This window comes from Delphinapterus leucas, chromosome 1 (assembly GCF_059928025.1).
Source record: "Delphinapterus leucas isolate spDelLeu-1000000601 "Yukka" chromosome 1, BTC_Dleu_Yukka2, whole genome shotgun sequence".
NCBI classification, from domain to species: domain Eukaryota; kingdom Metazoa; phylum Chordata; class Mammalia; order Artiodactyla; family Monodontidae; genus Delphinapterus; species Delphinapterus leucas.
Genome location: NC_143129.1, coordinates 169,283,331 through 169,305,284, shown reverse-complemented (window position 1 = coordinate 169,305,284; position 21,954 = coordinate 169,283,331). Strand labels below are relative to the sequence as shown.

Below are 21,954 nucleotides of genomic sequence, written 5' to 3'. Positions count from 1 at the left end.
CAAACACTTAATAAATACTAATTATTTCTATTATCTAGACACACTTGTCTGGAGTCACTTTAGTGGTCCTGGCCTGGATTTAGAACTCTTACTTTGTTCTTGAGCATTTAACCACCCCTAGTAGATGGAAGAGGTATCACCGTTTACCTGAATTCTGCTGGTGGGGGAGGCAAGCTGTCCTCAGAGAAGGAAGGAGAAGGCGGAGAAGTGGAGTCTGACTGTGGTGGTGGTGGGTAGTTGCTTGCATCCACGTTTTCAACAGACCCAACGCTGCCATTCTGGTACACCAAGGTGGGTGGATACCTGACAATCAACCCAATGCCAAAACTGTCATTTAAAGTCTGAGTGGTACTCTCTTGTTTTCTTAAAAGACCCCATAAAAATGCATACAAAAGCTATTAGGGAGAAATAAAATTAGTATATTTCTCATATAGTTTCTGTTGTACTGAAGTTTTATTTTAGGACTAAATATTCTATTGTTAAATATCTTCCAGGACTTCCCTGGTGGCGCAGGGGTTAAGAATCTGCCTGCCAATGCAGGGGACACGGGTTCGAGCCCTGGTCCGGGAAGATCCCACATGCTGTGGGGTAACTAAGCCCGTGAGCCACAACTACTGAGCCTGCGTGCCACAACTACTGAAGCCCGTGCGTCTAGAGCCTGTGCTTCACAGCAAGAGAAGCCACCACAATGAGAAGCATGCGCACTGCAACGAAGAGTAGCCCCCGCTCGCCCCAACTAGAGAAAGCCTGCGCGTAGCAACAGAGACCCAATGCGGCCATAAATAAATAAATAAATTTAAACAAACAAAAAAACCTCCCAGATATTTCTTTTGTTTTTTCCCCCACTTGCTGTAGTTGTAATTTATTTATTTAAAAAATTTTTTTATTGGAGTATAGTTGATTTACAATGTTGTGCTAGTTTCAGGTGTACAGCAAAGTGAATCAGCTATACATACATATACATATACATATCTCCACTCTTTTTTAGATTCTTTTCCCATATAGGTCATTACAGAGTACTGAGTAGAGTTCCCTGTGCTATACAGTAGGTCCTTATTAGTTATAACATAGTAGTGTGTATATGTCCATCCCAATCTCCCAATTTATCCCTACCCTCTCCCAGATATTTCTGTTGGATTGTCTGTAGAAATGGGACTGAACCCAGATTATCAAAACCATGCTGTTCCTTTCCCAATGATGGCCTTGTCAAATCCAGCAGTTCTTTGAAATTCTCTCCCAAATGTTAGGAGCAGCCCAGACCCAAATCCCAAAGTCTGTCTTGCAGCAAAGGGCAAAGCCAAGCCCCAAGGCTGGTGAGCTGCAAGCACGTGACTGGCACGCAGCCCGGTTTTGAGGTCGGCAAGCCTCTGGAGCGCTCAAAGGCCAAGGAGGCATCTGATTGCAAAACCAGGCTGAGGACAAACGCAAGTTGCTGTGTGGTAGTGAGACATGGTCTCTTATCTAACAAAAGGAGCTGCTGATTAAAGTGCGGTGCTAGGGCTCGCCTCACGAAAACCTGTCCCTCATAGCACTGGGCCTTGGGTGAATTTGCTCTGGGTGAACAGCAACAAACTTCTAAACAAGCACGAACATACCAAGCAGCAGCTAACAAAATGTGGCCTGTTCTGCTCCACCTCCCGCTTCTTTCCACCATTGTTGGATTATAAGGAACTCATCTAAAGCAGACCCCAGGGAGAACAGAGTTGGAGGGAACTAACTGAGTCAAATGATGCTCTGATGTGGAAAATCCCCAAGGCCTGAAGCCCTATAGACTTGGCATATCTCTTTACAGGCTCACCAACAAGCATGTCCAGGTAGAGCAGCCATGCAGCCTGATCCAAAGTCCTTATTTTCACCACCTCAATACACACACACACACACACACACACACACACACACACAGAGTTGGTCGGCATCCTGAACACGCTTCTGCCCTTAGAGTCACTGAACCTTCATACAACAAGGGCCTGTCTGAACAGGAGGGACCACGGAACAAAATGGCCCCTTTTTATTGGGAGGTGAAGATAATGGAGGTACCCTCAGGGCTGATTCCCCTGTAGAAAGAAAGACTCATTTTTCCTCTCACCATCCTTATCACTCTTTAAAACAAACCTCTTAATCTAGGAAGAACAAGTGTCAGAAGTGTCAGATTTCTAAAAGTCAAGATTTTCATGGTAGAATTATTCCTAAAAGCAAGAACAACTCAACTCTTTCCTTTTATCATTCCTAGACACCCGGCATGGGCTGGCATGGTTCTCTGACAGCCAGGATGCAAGGTATTTAGGGGAAAAACCAGGGTGACATTTATGCCAAGCAATTGTGGTGACTTGGCTTTGAATGTCACACAGGTCGGACACCAGGATAAGCATCAAACCAAGCTTTAAAACCATTTTTTTCCTTTTAAACCTCTAGTGTGATTTGGTGTTGGGAAATGGGGTCAGACTGACATCTACCATTTCTTCACGGAAATATATAGCCTCAATATTGGCCGCACGACCTTTCCCACACTGTCTCTGAGGTCTGCTTTCAGTCCCTTGGCCAGCCTCTCTCCCAAGACTGACAAAGGCTGACTGAAAAGTTGCTTTGGTGATGTGCACAAATTCTCTGCCTGGCCCTCCCTACTCCCATGAAATGCCAGCTCTTTAGCCACAACCTTCAAATCAATGCTCTGGAGGCAAAGGCCTCCCCCAAAGCCACTTTTCTTCCCTTTCTAGTCTTTCCTTTGAGTCCCTCAGACATACCAGTGTCTGGCAGAGCAAGGGCACTAGAAGCCATAGGCTTTATTTTCCAGACCACTCTCGTCACCTCATTTAAACTGCCAAGTCTCTTGATTTTTTTAGCAAATTTTAATCACCAGGTGGAGGCACTTTAAAGTAGCTGATTAACAGTGGTATTGATTTAAGCCACACAGCAAGACTTCAGGGGGTATGAGAGGTGTCACACCAGAGCTGTCAGACTGTTGCCCCCAGGTGCCCAGCCCCTTCAAAGAATGCTACCAAGAGGAGAGAAGCATCACCTACCCAGAAGGCCCCAGCTTTTCTTTGGATTCTACAAATTCTTGACCCATCTTCATTTTCTCCCACTCTTCCTTACGTGTCTTGATTTTACGTGGGTTTACATTTCCTCGATTTGGATTATCCTTCTTCTCTTTCTACAATGAAAAGAAACAGAAAAGCCTTAATAAACATTTCCCAAAGTTCTTCATTAAAATTCCATCCAGCTTCATGGATATATACCCAAGAGAAGATTTGCCTAGACAACATACAGTAACTATAGAATTTACAGAATTGCTGGGTTTAGAGTGACCTAGAGGTCATCTAATCCAAACCACCTCCTGGGCTCAAACACATTTCCTCAATCCCATACTCAAACACCCCTACCCACTACCTCTTTGGGTAATTCATTCATGTTTTTCAGCAGCTCTAATTGTTAGGAAGTTAGTAAATAGCTATTTATTATTTGTTATGCCACAAAGGTCAGTCAGGAGAGAAGAGAAATAATGATAGCGGTAGACATCTGGGACAGATATAAGGAAATAGTTAAAAAACAAACCAAAACAACCAATGAAGAATTCTTCAGCCTGTGCAGCTGCACTAGCCCCTGGCGCTCTCTTGGGCCTCCCGGCAGCCATGCTAATGGGATTGTGAGGTTGCAACTGGTAGGTCATATCACTGGCAGCCTAAGGGGAGGGGAGCATCTACCAAAACCAGGCCTATGCCCCCACCACTGCCTCACCCAACCAGTAGTCAAGGTGTTAAACCGCTCCTGTTGCAAATCAAACACTGTAGAGCCTTGTGCTGATCTCTGAGAAATGAGCTGCAAAACTGGCAGGGAAGGGAACTAGCCTAGCTTGAGTGTCCAGCAGAGTCAGGTGCAAATTGCAAGAGAAATAAATGGTGACTAGAAAAGTCAATTTCTAAAACTCAGCCTGAATATACTCGATTGTTAATAGCACCGGGAGGAACAAACACATTTTTGGTGTGATTTATACTTTCATCTTGGTTGTGCTTGGAGTGGACACATTTTTTTTTAAGAGTCTCACCTGACATCCACGCAAGCAGCCACTCGGAATGATTACTTAACATAAGACTGGCTTCCTTTTTATCCCCCCTCCACAGTCGTGCCTACTGATGTGTAGAACAGAGGCCCCTTTCCCCTCACCCTATGCTTTCTCTTCTCTTTCATGATATCCTTGGTGTCCTGCAGCATCTTCTCCTTCCAAAGATCAAAGAAGTACGAAGGGTCTGTGTAGAATTTGAGTGCCTCTTTCCCATCGTCCCTTGGACAGAAATGAAGACAAGTAGCTGTCAGTAGACAGATGAGCTCCCAACCAAATCCAATATTCCAAACACCTACCAGTTAGCAGTTTTTACACTGAGGAATCAAGAAGTCATTCAAATCGACTGCATATTTCCTCTCCCATACCAGCGTTCCAAAGCCCCTGAATGGCACGGCACCTCTTTACTTATCTGGCTTTTTAAGAACCTTAGCCTTACTTTCAATTCCTGGTAGAGGAATTTGCATGGTCAGGGCAAGAATGGGCTATAGCAGCAGGGATCCTGATTACGGCTAATGATCTCCATGGCCGCAGACATCTCCCTGAGGACATTCTGATATCTTGGCACATTAGATGGGATTTCTGTCACTGGTTCCCCTACCACCATCAATTACCCAGGTCTCTCTAGGAAGCATTAGTGGCTTTCTATCCACCCAAAACCTGTGCACACGTGTGCAGGTTCACATGTGTACATATGTATGCACATACACACATGAATGTGTATATGTGTGCAGCTGTTATTCTTCTGTAAATACAGACAACCACAGCATTCCACCTGCTTGCTCCCTTCCGGAAGAGCTCAGCATCCACCCCCACCCCCCAGCCACAAGGGGGCCCCAGTGAGAAAAGATGGCCAGCTGTTTTATGACCACAAGATTTCATTACCATCTCTTAGTGGCTGTGAAAGAGGTACAGAGTGAGCTACCGAGTGTCGATGTAGAGGCATCTACCAGACTCAATGACCCTGGTTGGAATCCTGCACTTTGGCATGGCTGAGTCTTTCCCATTCTCCAGGAAGCATGCACTTAGGGGTGGATATTTATTTTAACACTACTCTGAACTAAAAAGAACTGGAAAGGTAATTCTTTCCTAACCTCCAAGCCTATCACAACACACAGAAACCATTTCCTAATCATGCACTAATGATTTTTATATTAAATCTTGTTCTGAGTTAGCCACACCACCACTCTTTTCTGTTAGGCTAAATCCAGAAAACTGAGAGGAGAATGTTAAAAAGGAAAATACCCTACATTAACTGAAAAATAAACTTGTCTTACCATAGTCCCTTCAATATTATCAGGTGTGTAGTCTTTTCCTGCCCTACAACCCCTCTGCTCAGATCCAACTAGGCTAAATGATGCAGGCTAGAGAGTCAAATCTACGCCCTGCTATGTTAGCTGGCCCCTTTGAGAGCCAAGGGGCAAACATAATTTCACACAGTAATAATAATAGGATAGATGCCATGTACTTCCTCTGTATCTGTGTGAGAAGCGACCATGCTCCTATTCTGGCTCTGTGGATCAGGTGGGCGTCCTTGAATTTCACACACGTATTCTACTTTGCAGTACACCCATGTCTCACAGAAGACATCTGCCTCCAGCTATCTGTAATTACTTTTACCTGTTCCAAAGATATTTATGGATGCAAGCAAGATAAATATTCGCTTTCTGACCCTGCCTGGAAATTTTTTGCACAATAACACTAGAGACTACTAGAGGGGAGGGGCTTTAAGTTGTCTATAAGACTACCTTTTTCAAGTCCAGCCACAGCACTGTAGGTCCTTTCAGAGGGGAATGATGAAAGGATGTTCAAAACGAAGTGAACGATACTCATTTGGAAGAATGCCAATTACTCCTTAAGCTCTGGAAGGACCCTCAGGGCCCAGAGCAGCCAGTCCACAAGACTGGCCCCACTAACACGCCCAAACATCTGGTAATCTAGTGGTTTCAGAGTAAGTGGGAGCCTTGCTAGAATGTCGCCCCTGGGATGCATGCTATAGGACTGCCTTGTAACAAAGTCCTTTTGGTTCTATAATAACTAAATTCCTTGGATGGGATCCAAGATGGACCTGGCTTGTACCAAAGTAAACTCTGCAGCATGCAATGCTATAGCAAACTTTCAATATATATTATATTCACTATGAGTTTAAGAAACCAAACAATAATAAGTGGCAACTGTTTATATGGTAAACGTTAGCTTCTGCTGCCACAAGCAACTCTGGGGTTGTAGTATGCTTTTTGATACAATCCTCTGATGTAAACAACATCTTTAAATAAAAAGACAATCTAGTGTTGTTAACCACAGGCTGAAAAAGGTAGAAGCTAGCCAGGTTACCTGTAAGGGGTCAGATTGTTGAGAGGTGGAGGAGTATCACAGGTGTTGTATGTTTCCAAGACAGGTATGGGGAGAGAGTTTCTGTCAAAAAGCTTCTGGTCTTGAACAGTAGAGCTTCTGAAGGCCTTTCGGGTGTTGATTCCTTGTAGTGACACTGAAAGAAGATGGAAGGCATTAGAAAATGGATGACAGGCTATTTGAGCAAACACTGAGTCACACCAGTCGGAGAGGCCTCAGCTGCTGCATTTCTTGGCTGCGGCTGTCTGCAGCCAGGTTTTTTTTTTTTTTCCTCCCCCTCTGGGGAAGCCCCACAAGGCTGTCAGCAGCCCAGCCATTTCATGACTGAACAAAATGAGGCAACACAAAGGTTTACTATGTGGCCAGATCTAGCAGGCCCCTCCTTAGGAGGAATGAATCTTCCAAGTATTTTTATGGTAGCAAAATACGATTGGGGGGAAGGGGAATTTGAGAAAGAGGGGATTGGGGGAACAGGAAAAAGGGAGTGTGTGGAGGTGTGGTAGAGATTAAAAGGTTTCTTTACATCACCCAGGCTTGTGTCGTTTCAAAGCAGAACTCCATAGGTCTCTGTGATTTCTCCCCTCACTTTTTTATAAATCATGAAAAAAAAAATCCTAAGCAACTGCTCAGCAGAGCCTGCAAATGCTGAGCTCAGCTTCCTTACCTTCTTCTTCCTTGGGATCCAGCTGAGTGACTTTAACTTGTAGGCGGTCGACCCTCTCAGCAAGGGAGCTTACTCGAGAGGCAAAAGTATTTGCCTGAGTGAAGAGCTCTCCAAAAATGTCCTCGGCATATTTACCTGAGAGAGCAAAGAAACCAAGTCACTAGTGCCTAAAAGTGACATACATGGTCAGAAAAACTGGCTACTAAAGACTGTATTTCCCACCTCTCAAACACACCCACCCACCCCTCTAAGATGGTTCAGGCTACGTGCAGAGCTTGCTCCTGGAGACAGAGACATACCCTCCAGAGCCTGGGCAGCCTGCACGTGCTCTATAACTAACAGAGTCTTCTTGGCAAAATGAACTGACATGAAACTCAAAACAGGATGAATAAACTCAAAAGGTGTTATCCAAAAAATGAATCCTAGAAGAGTGGAGAGTATGTCTATACATTTGCCTATAGCCCTTAGCCCTTTGCTGCTCTGTAAAAGCACCTTGTAAAAGCGCTTCTGGAAAACAGATTGGGAGTTAGAAGGACCTTCTATGTGTTTACAGTTAACATGAAAAATAAGAAATCACATCCTCAGTGGAGCCCCAAAAGTACGCTGAACAACCATGATGAGATGTGGTATCTTTGAGGGGCCCTGAACTTACTAACAACTCATAATAGAGACATAACTTCTTCTAAGAGGTGAAAAGGTTATTTTATGTTTTATGACCTACAACTTTGAAAGTCTTTGCTTTAGGTTATAATCCTTCAAATCTACATCTCAGGGAACAAGTGGAAAGCTGAAACATTCAAGCTCTCCCTGAAAAACAACATACCAGTGGTCTCATTCCACAATGTCTTGTTTTTTAGAAAAAGAAAAGAGTTCCGTACTTTCAACCCTGGAATGCAAGGAGAATTTGCAGCCAAAGAAACATAAAAGCAATCTGACACTACCTCCATATTGTCATTCCAAGCCACAAAGCACATTCTTGCTAGAATGAAAAGTGGTGCATACGAATAAATACACCATCTGAGTTTGTTACTTGCAAGGTGAAGGCAGGCATAAGTTACTGTGCCCAACCAAAAGATCATTTCTTTGAGAACTATTTAGAGTAGGCTCTTACTTTAGTTTCTAAACTACATTTATTCTTAGTCCATACTTGAGGGGAAAAAATTAGATCAAAAGGCCAAAACTGCACCTTCAGGGTGAAATGCAGCTCACTCAATGTAACCTGGAAGGTAAGGATAAGGCCAATCAACAGCATATTTTGAATTGCTGGTAAATTTAGTCAATAAAGAGTTTCTAATCAAGGAAGAAGCAAGTCTTTACATACTGAATGGTTTTGTGATCTAAACAACCATGGGAAGCTCCTGAGCTCAAAGGACTGAAATTGGTAACAAGCTGCACTTCTACAGGGCAGGTTGAGAATCCAATCTGATCCCTGATAATATGGCTAAGTCGTATAAGAACCATACTGTACTGACTCACAGATATGGAGAACAAACTAGGGGTTACCAGTGGGGAGAGGGAAGGGGGGAGGGGGGCAAGACAGGGGATTAAGAGGTACAAACCACTGTGTATAAAATAAACAGGCTACAAGGATATATTGTACAGCATAGAGAATACAGCCAATATTTTATAATAACTATAAATGGAGAATAACCTTTAAAAATTTTGAACCACTACGTTGTACACCTGACACTTACATAATATTGTAAATCAACCATATCTCAAAAAAAAACCCCAAAACCAAAAACCATACTGTATCATGCTTGCCTAGGTAACGAATAACTGTGATCAGAAGACTACATTACAGAGAAACACACATTAAGCATGGAAAATAAACCAGGCTCAAAAATATCTGTTAACCATCCAGCTGTTCTGGAGGAAAAGAAAACCCCAAGTCAATCTACCCTTAGGTCACCGTGAGAGTACGCAGGATTTCCTGCTCCTCAGTGAAAGGAGCAGTGATAGTGGGAGTAGAAATCAGTGTGGCACAATGGTTTAAGATGAAATCATACAAAGAACCCCACCATATAAAAATGGTAACATTGAGAATGCTATTTGAAGGGGGACTGAGGTGGAGTGAAGGCTTCCCCACTGTCACGTTACGTCATGTCAGGTCCTAGGTATACTTAGAACTGCAAGATGATACATGGAAGAAGCAGTAGACTTCAAACCAGAAAGTCTGAATTTAAGTCTCAGTTCTTTCTACCTACACCTGTGTACTTTTCAGCAAGTCAAATTCTCCCAGCCTCAGTTTCCTCATCTACGAAATGGGGACAACTATATCTATCTCACCAAGTTGTCACAGGATTAAACGAGCCAAAAATGTAAACTCTTTTTCTAAATTAATTAATTTATTTATTTTTGGCTGTGTTGGGTCTTCGTTGCTGCATGCAGGTTTTCTCTAGTTGCAGCAAGTGGGGGCTATTCTTCGTTGCAGTGCAGTGCACGGGCCTCTACATTGCGGTGGATTCTCTTGTTGCAGAGCACAGGCTCCAGGCACACAGGCTTCAATAGTTGTGGCTCGTGGGTTCTATAGTGCAGACTCAGTAGTTGTGGTGCACAGGCTTAGTTGCTCCGTGGCATGTGGGATCTTCCCGGACCGGGGCTCGAACCTGTGTCCCCTGCATTGGCAGGCGGATTCTTAACCACTGCGCCACTAGGGAAGTCCCTGTAAATTGTTATAATGAGACTCCTCCTTATATTGCTCAACCATATCAGATGACTTTTTTTTTTTGGCCGCGTTGGGTCTTCATTTGCTGCACGCGGGCTTCCTCTAGTTGCAGTGAGCAGGCGGGCTACTCTTCGTTGCGGTGCACGGGCTTCTCATTGTGGTGGCTTCTCTTGTTGCAGAGCACGGGCTCCAGGCATGCGGGCTTCAGTGGCTGTGGCACACGGGATCAGTAGTTGTGGCTTGCAGTCTCTAGAGTGCAGGCTCAGTAGTTGTGGTGCACGGGCTCAGTTGCTCTGTGGAATGTGGGATCTTCCCGGACCAGGGATTGAACCCACATTCCCTGCATTGGCAGGCGATAATTTCACTTATTAATTAATTAATAATTAATAATTTCACTTATTCAGATTACCAAGATAGATCCACTATCACATCAGGCCATTCATAATAGACATCTACCCCATTTTGCAAGATTCCAGAAGCAGTCTTCAACTTTTTTTTTTTCTCTTAGCAGTACAGTTTTTCAAATGAAATCTTATGTGGAAATGGAACAAGTAAAACTGATTTTTCAAAATATGAAGCTGCTCGTTTGAATTTGAGTGGGAGTCTTGGAGCCCCCCAATGGCATGGACCCACTGTACTCAGAAAACCCAATATCATATCTTTTTAAAATTTTATTTATTTTATTTGGCTGCGCTGGGTCTTGTGGCATGCGGGATCTTTTTTTAGTTGTGGCATGTGGAATCTTTAGTTGCAACATGTGGGATCTAGTTCCCTGACCAGGGATAGAACCTGGGCCCCCTGCCCTGGGAGTGTGGAGTCTTAGCCACTGGACCACCAGGGAAGTCCCATAACAAATCTTAATGACCCAAGAAGGGGTTCCCTTTTCCTAGGTGGTCAGGATACTGATTCAGAAGTGCTGGCTGGCTGGCTGTGCCCACATTTCCTAAGATACGGCAACCTAATATGTGAAATGCCAATCTCACTGCACTGAGGGAAAATGAGAATCCTGGATATGCTATCAGGGAGCAATTCATGGCTGTGAAATCTTAGTTTTGTGCTTTATTCATTCCATAATCAGACTTTCCCTACTAGACCAAGCACTTCCGGCTAGAATATAATACATGAGGCCAAGGTCATGAGCCTGAAGCACATATGAGCCCATTCCTGCACCTCTCTCTGCTAGATGAAATCCTAGTCATCTTTCAAGGCTCGATTCAAATGTAACCTCTTCTGTGAAGCTTTCCTTGACTCTCCCTATTCCCGTTATGTTCCCATTCCCCATAGGAAATATTCCTTCCTTCCCTGTATTCTCTGTGCACCAACAGCATGGAAGCATGGAAAGAGTACATGCATGAATCATTCAAAAAGTATTTACTGAGCTCCTACTGGGTGCCAGGTACTATACAAGATAGACACTGGGGTTCAAGGACAAACAACACATGATTTCTGCCTCCAAAGAACTTTCAATTTAACATAGGAGATAAATTTCAATATAATGCGGCGGGTAATAATACAGGCATGTAATAGGATCTCAGAGGGGTACTCAGTCCAACCTGGAGGAGGAGATCCCTGAGCTGGGTGGGCCTTGAAGATCAGCTACAAGGATGGCAAGGGCTCTCCAGGCAGTGGGAACAACAAAGCCACCACGTCGAAGTACGAGAGAATATGGTCTGTCTCAGAAGCTACAAGTAGTTGGTAATTCAGTTTTTCTTCCTTCTTTTTTTTCCCTTTTTAATTTTAAAAGAATCCCTTAAAAAGACTGTAAAATGGGAGAAGACAGATTACAGAAAATGAGGCTGAAAAGAAAGGCAGGTCTTAAAGTCTTGAATGCCAGGCCAAGGAACTTAAATAATTCCATAGTGAGGAAGAGCAGAGATAAATACATAGCTAACATTTATACTCTTATTTTAAAAACACTTTTTAAACTGCAAAAGTTAACACAGACTTAACTTTTAAAAATTCAAACAATTCAGAATTATAAAAGTAAAAAGTAAGATTTTAGTTTTGGGCAGACCACTCTGGCAAGAGTATAGGTTTAAGATTTATAAGATTTTATACAATTTTTAGGTTTATAGATTTAAGGGTGTTGATCAGAGAAAGGGAGGCCAGAGGGAGGCTAGGACAACAGTTTAGGTGAGAGTTAAAGTCGGTCTAAACCAGGGCAGTGTTGGTAGAGACAGAGAGACAGGAGACAGAACTGAGAAATTCCTAGGAAGTCTGACTTTGCCTCTGACTGCTGTGTCTGCAGGAAAGTTACCTTACTTTTCTGAGCCTTCATTTCTTCATCTGAAAAATGGCAATGCCAACATCTAACGTCATAGGATTATTAAAAGGATTAAACGAGATAATCTATGTGAAGATCCTATTAAAACCCGGCTTAAAGTAGGCAATCAACAAACATGAGTTCCCTTCTCATCCTCTCCCCATTCTCCCCTTAAGAATTATTTATTTCTTTCTCCTCTGGTAGAGTACGAGCTCCTGGAAGGCAGAGACCATTTCTTACTATTGCTGTATCCTCTCAGTATCTGGCACATAAAATATGTTCAATACATGTTTACTGGATGAATAAAGGGTCAGCTAGCTCTACAACCTGAGGAAATCTTGTTTCCACAGGCACAAGCCAACCCTGGCCCTCAGATCAACTTCCTCAAGTTAGGAATGCTCTGATCACAAGTGGGAGAGTGAGCAATGGCATCCAGCAACACTACCCTGGAAAAACACCTGAGAGAGAGCATAACTCCTGCTGAGTGAGAATAAGAAGTTATCATTAGCTAGATGTCCTTTGTCCTATAGAGAAGGAACCAGTGTGTGACTGACTTCCACCCATTTGGCTTTCTCAGGGTGACAGAAGCAGAAATGATGCTTTTAAGAAGCAGTGAGGCTCTCTGCAGCCTTCATGTGCTTCCTTGTCAGCCATACTGCTGTTGCACTGCTGTCAATGTTCCTTTGTGTAAGACAGACACTGGCGGGGTTTCATTTCTTTCTTGACGCCCCATCCAGGTTTCCCTAAGCCCTGGATCAACTGAGATGGCCTCTGAGCTAGGTGATGGCTTAGGAATCTCAGACCCCATACATCATATGGTCACAGATCTCTGTCTCCTCAGGCACCTATTTTCAAGGCAGGGCCTATTACTACCTGAGGGGGGATGCAGGCTTTCTTGATATTCCACTGTTTTCACTAAGGGCAGTGATGCGATAGGAGAGGTGAATGTCTGAAATAATTCACACCAAGATGCTTTTGCTAAGGAAGATCACTAAAATGGCATTTTGACAGAGGTTCTTATGGGAGCTAGAATGGCACTAGACAAATGCAGAGCCTATCCAAGCATCTGCCCTTCCCATATCTCGGCTCCAAGCAAACAAAGTCAACTTAATTCAGAAAGAAATCCAAACCCATGCATGTACCCCACCCAAGGCAGTCTTATTCATTCTTATCAATTAAAAAAAAAAAATTACAGTTGAGCTGGCTTTCCCTCAGCTCCAAAACAGACTGGGTTAACCCCCATCTTCCTCCTAGAGAAGAATGGCTCCAGCTCCAATTTGTGTCACTGTGTTCACACAGCTTGCAAAACTCCCAATACCCCCCAGAGACTACAGAAGTAATTTGTACCCTGAACTTGGACCTGGGGGCTTGCAGCACAATAAAATGTGTACCAAGGCAGACAAGTCAGCCAGAATCTCTCTGAATGCATGTTTGCTTTACTTCTCTTTGGGAAGAAAAGGGTGGGGGAGGGGGTTGTTGTGTAGATAAAGACTATTGGCACATTTGAGGCTTCAACAAAGTCAGGCTACATCGAATAGCTTTGTGCAATTACAGGCACATTCCCCAAACCAAGATACTGCTCTGTGAACCTCCCACTTTACACACAGAGAATTCTGCTCTGTCATTCCATCTGCAGTTTCTGCTGCAGCCCTTCCTGCCACCCTTCCCACAGATTTCTTTTGAAGCAGGTGGAGGGGGAGGGGGAGGGAACCTAGAGGGTGGTGGTAGATGAAGAAAGGATTGAGGGGAAGAATCTGTACCAAAAAGGAGCCTCTCTTTGGGGAGGGGGTGGGAGTGGGATAAATTTTCGCACTACCTAGGGAAGGCAGATGGGGGAGAAATAGGAACGCGGAGGAGAAGGAAACAAAATAAAGAGCACCAACGACCCCTGAGGGCAAAGCACAGGCTCTCTGCGGCACTCACTCAGGCTGCCCAGCTGTCGGATGACATTTGCCAGGGTGATGTTGGTCATGCATTCCAGCTCGCTTCTAACGCTAGGCAACGTCTGACGGCACAGGTGCCTTGGCTCGATGTTCCTCGTTACTAACGGCATGGTGGACCTGCTTCAGGCAACGTTCTGAATGATGAAAAACAACCTAAAAAAGAAATAACAGGAAAAGTATTACTCAACCACAAATTCCAGGCACACCAGGGCTGTGAGTCTTTTTTCCTTTTGTTTTGCTCTGATCTGAACAGCTTTAAAAATCTTCTATCTTTTTTCTGTTTTAAGCCCTCCCTTACCCCTACCACCCCTTTTAAAGGTTTGCCATTAGAGGCTTGCTGGATAAGTTTAGAAATTCTGAACTGGTGACTGCTGACTGAGGGTACACAGGCAGCATAAAAACCTAAAAACCTTAAAATAACAACTATGCTCCAACTAACAAGAGTCTCCAGAGGCAGGGACGCATGGTAAGAAAACAGCCCATTCAGCAAGTCCTGGATGGTACAGATCTTAACCTTGGGGGGTCCACAACCAGAACAGATCAGATTCCAGATAATCAATTATAAGAATCAAAAAAGAGCTTTTGTCATCTGACAGTCTCCACAATGAAATTAAGTTGCCAATAGTGATTCTACTGATCTGCAACAGGACATAACTTCTCCAGTCCTTCCCTGATGGAGGACTGTTAATGTACAGCTAAATACTGCCAGTATCTATTAACACTACCAAAGTTTAGTCTGTAAATTGACAGAATGAAAGAATATCAAGGAAAATTTTACACGTTCAATATATCAAACATGATGCCAAGCACCCTGTGCTGTAAGATTCCCTAGTCCTTTCTCTTCTACCCACAGCTCCCTTTCTCTCTCCCATCCGGTTCAACACACCTGGGCCAAAAGGCTCTTGAAACAGCAGGAAGTGGAGCAGATCCGGAAACCTTCCAGTTACTGTTTCTTATCCTGTCGGCTGAGCCCCTTTCCCTAGGAAATCCCCCAGCACTTTAGGTTCATGCTGAGCTATTGTTTTAGAGTTAGATTACCAAATTCCTAGCTTTACAAGGACAGGAGGAGGTTTTTTATCCAACAAAATGGATATGACTACAGCCAAGGCACATCGGGCTGGAACTGTTTCCCTATCTTGTGAAACTAAAGAAATTTAAAACAGCCTAATGGTTTTTGTGCTAGGGAAAATGGCAAATTAAATGGTAAAGCATAAAGGTAACATACCCAAGTCCCCAAGGTTGCAACCTCCTCTTTAAAAAAAAAAAAAAAAAACCCCACAGAGGTTTACTTACATCAAATCTCAAAACACCAGCTCATCACCAAAAAAGTTGATTGTGAATACGAAATGCTTAAATCAAGCTAAACATCATAGATCTTAAAAGTGAACCAACATATTGTCTGACCAAAAGAAAAAAAAAAAAAAGCCCTTCAGGCTCAAAGAGGGAGTAGAACCCTTTGGAACAGACTGCTCCTTGTTATGGACATTCTGATCTGCTAAGAGTAAAAATAAAACAGGAAGCCAGCAGCTTGGGAAACAAGATTTCCTGTCACCAACAGCAACAGCCTAAGAACCAAGAGAATCAGCTGTTTGCTCATAACTTAGAACCTCCCTTTAATAGTCACTGTGTGGCAGCTGTTCCTATCTTTGGGGTGCAGAGGTGTTTCCTGAATGTTTGTCTACTGTCTAAGGAAATAATTTTCATTCTGTTCCTCAGCTAAGTTCCCCTTTGACTAAACAGGTTTTCTAATCCAAACTCTGGACTTTCCCTCCCAGTCTACCTCTTCTCCTCTTTTACATAATCTAAAGGGTACTGGGTACTAACATGCAAGCTTTATTAACTCATACTGAAAAGAGAGTTTAGAACAGCAAAGGAGGCAAGATGTTACAAATAAAAGAACCTCACAGGACTCTGCATCCTCTGGATGCCCTTAGACTCCCAAACTTCAAGCTTTTAGGAAGAACCAGAAATTCAGGGGTACAGCCAGAGATGAGTGAAAATAGCCACTATGGCTCCCTCCATTAGCAATTATTTCAGAACTTGTTCTAGCTTCTTAGAGGAGCTACAGAAGCCAGATCCCCTTGAAATTCTGCACTGAATGGCCACTGACAGGGCATTCCAGACATTCTCTTTGGACACCTAATGGAAACTGGATTCCAGATGGCTAGGTAAATGTCAGATTAGGGGTGGAGCTGGGGAAGCCACTCTGACACCTTGGTACTTTAGCATTTATGCTTTCCCAAGTACCTTGGGTAAGTGGACACAAATGGAGTCAACTCTATGTCTTCTGGGGTGGAGGAACCAAGTTTTCAATAGCAAGATAGCTACCTCTTGCCAAAAAAAGCCAGCTCCCACAACCAGCTAGAGTACTCAGGAAATTACAATATGTCAATATCTATCAAGACAAAATAATTAGAAAAGTGAATCTGCTACTAAAAAAAAAGTAATTTTATATGTTTCAGAGCCACCAGAGAAAGACAAGATTCCCTATTATATGGAATTACCTGCATCACTGCTCATTTTCCTTTTGGATAATCAAGGTATTATGCCAAAGAAGTATGGAATTACGCATGATCTGAACCACAATACTAATTTGACCAAGGAAAAAAAAACCCCTCTATTCCAGTGAAGACAAACTTAGAAATGGGGCAAAGACTTCCAAGGCTCTTGACTCAACTCAGCTTCAAGTTGTGGAGTTGAGACATACTTCTCTTAGTGCCCTGAGTCTTGACACCTTACTAGCTGTGTTATCTTGGGCAATTTTCCTAGAGACATTAAATAATGTAACATGTATAAAATGTCCACTACAGGGCTAAGAAAAAAGGTAGTTATTTTTAGTTCCACGGACCTCGGGCAAATCCTCCTGTAAAATCAATTCTATTCACTGACAAATATTTTAAAACACTTTTAACAATGGACATATTATGTAGTAGAATACAATATTCACATAAATTTAAAGATGAAACCCTAGGGTCTTCCCTGGTGGCGCAGTGGTTAAGAATCCGACTGCCAATGCCGGGGACACGGGTTCAAGCCCTTGTCCGGGAAGATCCCACATGCCGTGGAGCAACTAAGCTCGTGCGCCACAACTACTGAGCCTGTGCTCTACAGCCTGTGAGCCACAACTACTGAAGCCTGAGCACCTAGAGCCTGTGCTCTGCAACAAAAGAAGCCACCACAATGAGAAGCCCGTGCACCGCAAGGAAGGGTAGCCCCCGCTCGCCACAACTAGAGAAAGCCCGCATGCAGCAACAAAGACCCAAAGCAGCCAAAAATAAATAAATTAAATAAATAAATTTATAATAAATAAATAAATGTGTGTGTATATATATATATATATTTTTTTTTAAATAATAATAAAGTTGAAACCCTAGACTTCAATGAAATTTGTGGAGTTTTTTTCTGGAGATTGTTCCCAGCCATGCTTCTGGACCTCTTGAAGAATATACATTCTCTCTCTTTACTCTTTTACACTGGGTTCCTCATCTGAACCACAGAACAAAGAAAAGAATTTGAATGACTATTTCCTCAATTCTCTTCAAGAATGTAAGCAGCTAGGACCATTTCAGATGCACTGGAAAAAAGTTAATACATTACATACAATGGATGCCTAATAGCATTAGGGTTTAATTTTCTTATGGGAATGCAGTTGAGAAAAGCTCATCTATCATCAGTAGTCATTTAGTGGAAAATGTGTGGAGCACTGGGTGTTGACGAACCACTAAATTAAGGAAGTGACATAGGCAAATCTGCATTTTTAGATAAATCATTCTAACAGAAATCGGAAGCTGTATTTGGGCAGGAGAAGACTGGAGGTAAGAAGACCAGTTGGGAAACTCTTCCCAGGCTGAGAAGGAGACAATAGAAATGGAGAGACCCACCACAGCTAGCAAATATGAACTGAGGAACCATAGACAGGCTGCAGGGGTGAGTCCAACCCTTCAGCCCTATCTGTAGCTCTCTCCTGATAGCTTTGTACAGTTATACTCACAAAGTGCTAAAATGTATGTTTCTTTATTACACGTATTATGAGGGAGTTCCCTGGTGGCCTAGTGGTTAGGATTTGGCACTGTCACTGCTGTGGCCTGGTTTCAATCCCTGGCAGGGGAACTGAGGTCCTGATTCTAATAAAAAATTAAAAAAAAAAAAAGTATTATGAAAAGAGCTAAATGCTAGTGCCAGTAATGAAAAGAAAGTGAAGAAAACCAAGAAAGTAGTCGTTCTTGGCTGGAGAAAGAAGTTTGGACACATGAAAGTGGAATGCCCTGTCTTTATAGAATCAGTAAAGTTCTTTTTCAGTTATACTTTATTTTGATTAGGGAAATTATATGCTACAGAGATATTTGCTAACTTGGGAGTCTGAGAAGGTCTTACCTTGGGGGATGTTACATAGGAGAGGAATTAAATTAGAACCACTGAGAAGATAAAAGTTACAGGGAAGTAGATTTCAATTAAGTTAGTTCCTTTTAATTAGAGCTGTCCTATATTAGAATGGGTTCTCTTCAGAAGTTATAAGTTCCCCAGTATCATCCTCTGGATACCAGCTATTGGGCATGTTGGGGGAGAGATTCCTAGACTGTAAGATGATGTTGAGAGGTCAGACTGGATGACTTCTACAATGCCTGTTAAATCAAAGATGATATAATTGTCACTCTGGGCTTCAGTTTCCTCATCTGCAAAATAAAGAGACTGAGCTAGATGACCTTTAAGAAGTTCTAAAATTCCTGGATTTGCTTCTACCTAAGCTGCCATAACCTCTTCACTTGGTCAACAGCCACTTGCATTCTGAACACAAGGCCAGAGGGAGGTCTAGGGACTGTAGAGAAGGGCAGATCATGACCATGAATCAAACCCTTTGCCAGATCTAGATTCATCTAGTTACCAGGACGGCTAGGATCCAGAATGGTAAAAAGGACATTCCAGACAAAGCCCTGGGGTTAAGTTATTTACACTCTGGGAACCTCCCAAGCCAATCTGGGAGTTGGCTACCCAAAGGAGTCCAAAGGAAAAACTGGCTTTGGACCAGTTCCAGACATCCAGCCAGACTCAGCAGCAACCCCCATCTTTACCCCTGGCTATTTTCAGCCTAAGAAACTTGAGAATGAGCCTGAGAATAAATAAAAGACTTCAGGCATCCCCTCCTAGCTATGGCCTGGAGTACACTGACCAGTCTAGACTGCCAGTACCATTATGGGATTCATGCTTTGAACTGGAAACTGGATGAGGTGTTCTTTGAGGTCCCTTCACAACAGTAAGATTCTACAAGTCTTTATATTTGAAGTTATCATGAAATATTTATATATCACATTTGGTCAGTGCAAAGGCAAAAGGAGACTTTGACATGTACCCTACACTCTGAACTCTCAATTCTGTTCCCAACAGCCTGTAGCAGGAGTGGGGTGAAGTAGGTGAGAGGTAGGGATTGGGAGGGTGGAAGAAGATAATAAAGGAAGGCTGCATGTGAGAGGGAGGATGCACTCATCTGTACCCTACACTCTGAATTCTTATTATTACCAGGACAGAAAACAGATGACTACTCGTTCTGGCAATGATATGTACTACTAGCTATTTATTATAAATAAATAAACAACGCTTCATTTAGAGCCACGGTCACTGATAACACCTGCAGATTTCTATGGCCACATCCAAAAGCAAGTATATCTGAGCTACAGCAAAAACCGTAACAACAGAAATGCTTCTCAAGGCAGTTCCTCTTTGAAACATACCCCCAAAATGCTGATCAGCAGTAGCAGGGGATGAGAACATGTGGGGATATTGTATGTGTGGCAATTAGGACTTCTGCTTTCACTTCAGCATTTCCCACTGTTCTATAGTTAACAGCACTTTGGATGGGGGCATATGAGAAGAGCTTTGCTTTGTAGGCCAGTTTCCTCTTTCAAGAAATAAATTTCTTTATGTTAAAGAATGTATATTTCACAGCGGTTCAAGAATCTCAACTGAAAGTCAAATAATCATTTGACTTCAAAATAATACACAACACACAAGTTTACTGTAATCTAAGTCTGTCTGTTAAAATGTTTAAAGAAGTATGAATTTACTGTTGCATATAGCAGCCTTCACTATCATGCAACAATCACGAGGAATGCCTCATTATAGACTAAAGCATCTACCCACTTCCTATTGAAATACAGGGTGGGGCTAAACCTACAAATATAACCAGACTCTCTCCAAACATAAGAAGTTACTGACAAATCAGTTTAGGTCACTAGAGTAATGTTCAAAAGAGCTAGCAAGACAAATGGAACTCCTAGGGTGGACAAAGAAACTATCTGACTGGGAGAACCAAGAAAAAAAGCTTACTTGTGATCTAAAACCAGGAGAAATTTCCAATTTCATAAAGGAATGACACCAGCTATGGACCTACATTCAATAAGTGTAAAGCTCCTTCTTGTCCTAATTTGGTTTTGGGAAAGCAGCCCAGGGAAACAGGACTTCCAAACTACTGTATCTTACTCCTTGAACACACTGTATATCAAGGACCATTCACATCTGGTAATTCCATAGCTTTCTATTATCTTTTGGGAGCAATACCATCTTTTGTTCTTACTTTTATTACTCTTCAGGCTCTAACCATAGCTTTGCTCTTAAAGCTAAAATTGGGGGATAACTTTTACTTCAAAATTAGTTTCTTCTAGTATCAACTATTCCATAGAAAACTGCCTTTTATTTTTAAATTTATTTATTTATTTTTGGCTGCGTTGGGTCTTCGTTGCTGCGCGTGGGCTTTCTCTAGTTGTAGCGAGTGGGGCTACTCTCCATTGCGGTGCGCAGGCTTCTCATTGCCGTGGCTTCTCTTGTTGCGGAGCACAGTCTCTAGGCGCGCCGGCTTCAGTAGCTGTGGCACGCAGGCTCAGTAGTCGTGGTGCACGGGCTTAGCTGCTCTGCGGCATGTGGGATCTTCCCGGACCAGGGCTTGAACCCGTCTCCCTGGCATTGGCAGGTGGATTCTTAATCACTGCGCCACCAGCGAAGCCCGAAAACTGCCTTTTAAATGGCCAAAATTAGGCTCTCTTTTTAGTAGAATCCGTCTGGTTGTCCAAAAGAAAATACACTAAAACTGTGAGTTGGAAACCTGGATTCTAGTTCTTAGTCTAATGATGACTAGCAATTGGGGAAAAACTTTCAATTCATCTTTCTAGTTCGGCTGTGAGCTGCACTAAAAAAAATGCTTGAGAGGTGCCATACGAAACTGAGATTTTGTTTGCAAAGTATTCTGCGCTCCAAAGAAACGATTTATGAACGTAAAATATTTCCTAGATCTCCACCTTTGCCCAAGTTCCCTGTTCTAAGACCCCAATTACACAGTCTACAATGTTATCACTGATAACTTGCAGTAACAGACACAAAGTTCATTTTACTTTCCCAACCTAATGCCAATTTCTAGCAATACCTAATTCATTAAAATGGAATGGTCTAGGGGACTTCCCTGGTGGCGCAGTGGTTAAGAATCCGCCTGCTGATGCAGGGGACACGGGTTCGAGCTCTGGTCCGGGAAGATCCCACATGCTGCAGAGCAACTAAGCCCGTGCGCCACAGCTACTAAAGCCCGCGCGCCTAGAGCCCATGCTCTGCAACAAGATAAGCCACCACAATGAGAAGCCAGCACATCGCAACGAAGAGTAGCCCCCGCTCGCCGCAACTAGAGAAAGCCCTTGCACAGCAAGGAAGACCCAACGCAGCCAAAAATGAAAAAATAAATTAAAAATTTTTTTTTAATGGAATGGTTTGAAATACTCCAAACTATCCATCTAAAAGGGCTTACTTTTGATCCAGCAATTCCACTCCTGGGTATTTATCGAAAGGGGGGAAAAAAACCCCACTAATTCGAAAAGATATCTGGGGCTTCCCTGGTGGCGCAGTGGTTAAGAATCTGCCTGCCAATGCAGGGGACATGGCTTCGAGCCCTGGCCTGGGAAGATCCCACATGCGCGGAGCAACTAAGCCCATGTGCCACAACTACTGAGCCTGCGCTCTAGAGCCCGCGAG

General features: G+C 43.0%; 1 protein-coding gene across 4 annotated transcripts in view; it reads right to left on the bottom strand.

The window, feature by feature from the left end:
* The window catches only part of WASF2 (WASP family member 2), a 71,115-nt gene that overhangs the window by 7,137 nt on the left and 42,024 nt on the right, over positions 1 to 21,954 (bottom strand). For 3 of the 4 annotated variants that reach the window (XM_022552129.2, XM_022552132.2, XM_089898202.1), the window contains exons 2-7: positions 13,928 to 14,100; positions 7,074 to 7,208; positions 6,392 to 6,545; positions 4,162 to 4,279; positions 3,021 to 3,151; positions 148 to 303 (exon numbers count right to left, since the gene is read on the bottom strand). In XM_022552129.2, the coding sequence (XP_022407837.1) occupies positions 148 to 303; positions 3,021 to 3,151; positions 4,162 to 4,279; positions 6,392 to 6,545; positions 7,074 to 7,208; positions 13,928 to 14,057 (824 nt within the window). In that variant the 5' untranslated portion in view covers positions 14,058 to 14,100. Of the gene's footprint in view, positions 1 to 147; positions 304 to 3,020; positions 3,152 to 4,161; positions 4,280 to 6,391; positions 6,546 to 7,073; positions 7,209 to 13,927; positions 14,101 to 15,240; positions 20,851 to 21,954 lie in introns of those variants that run through there. The other variant, XM_022552130.3, reaches the window with a different exon arrangement.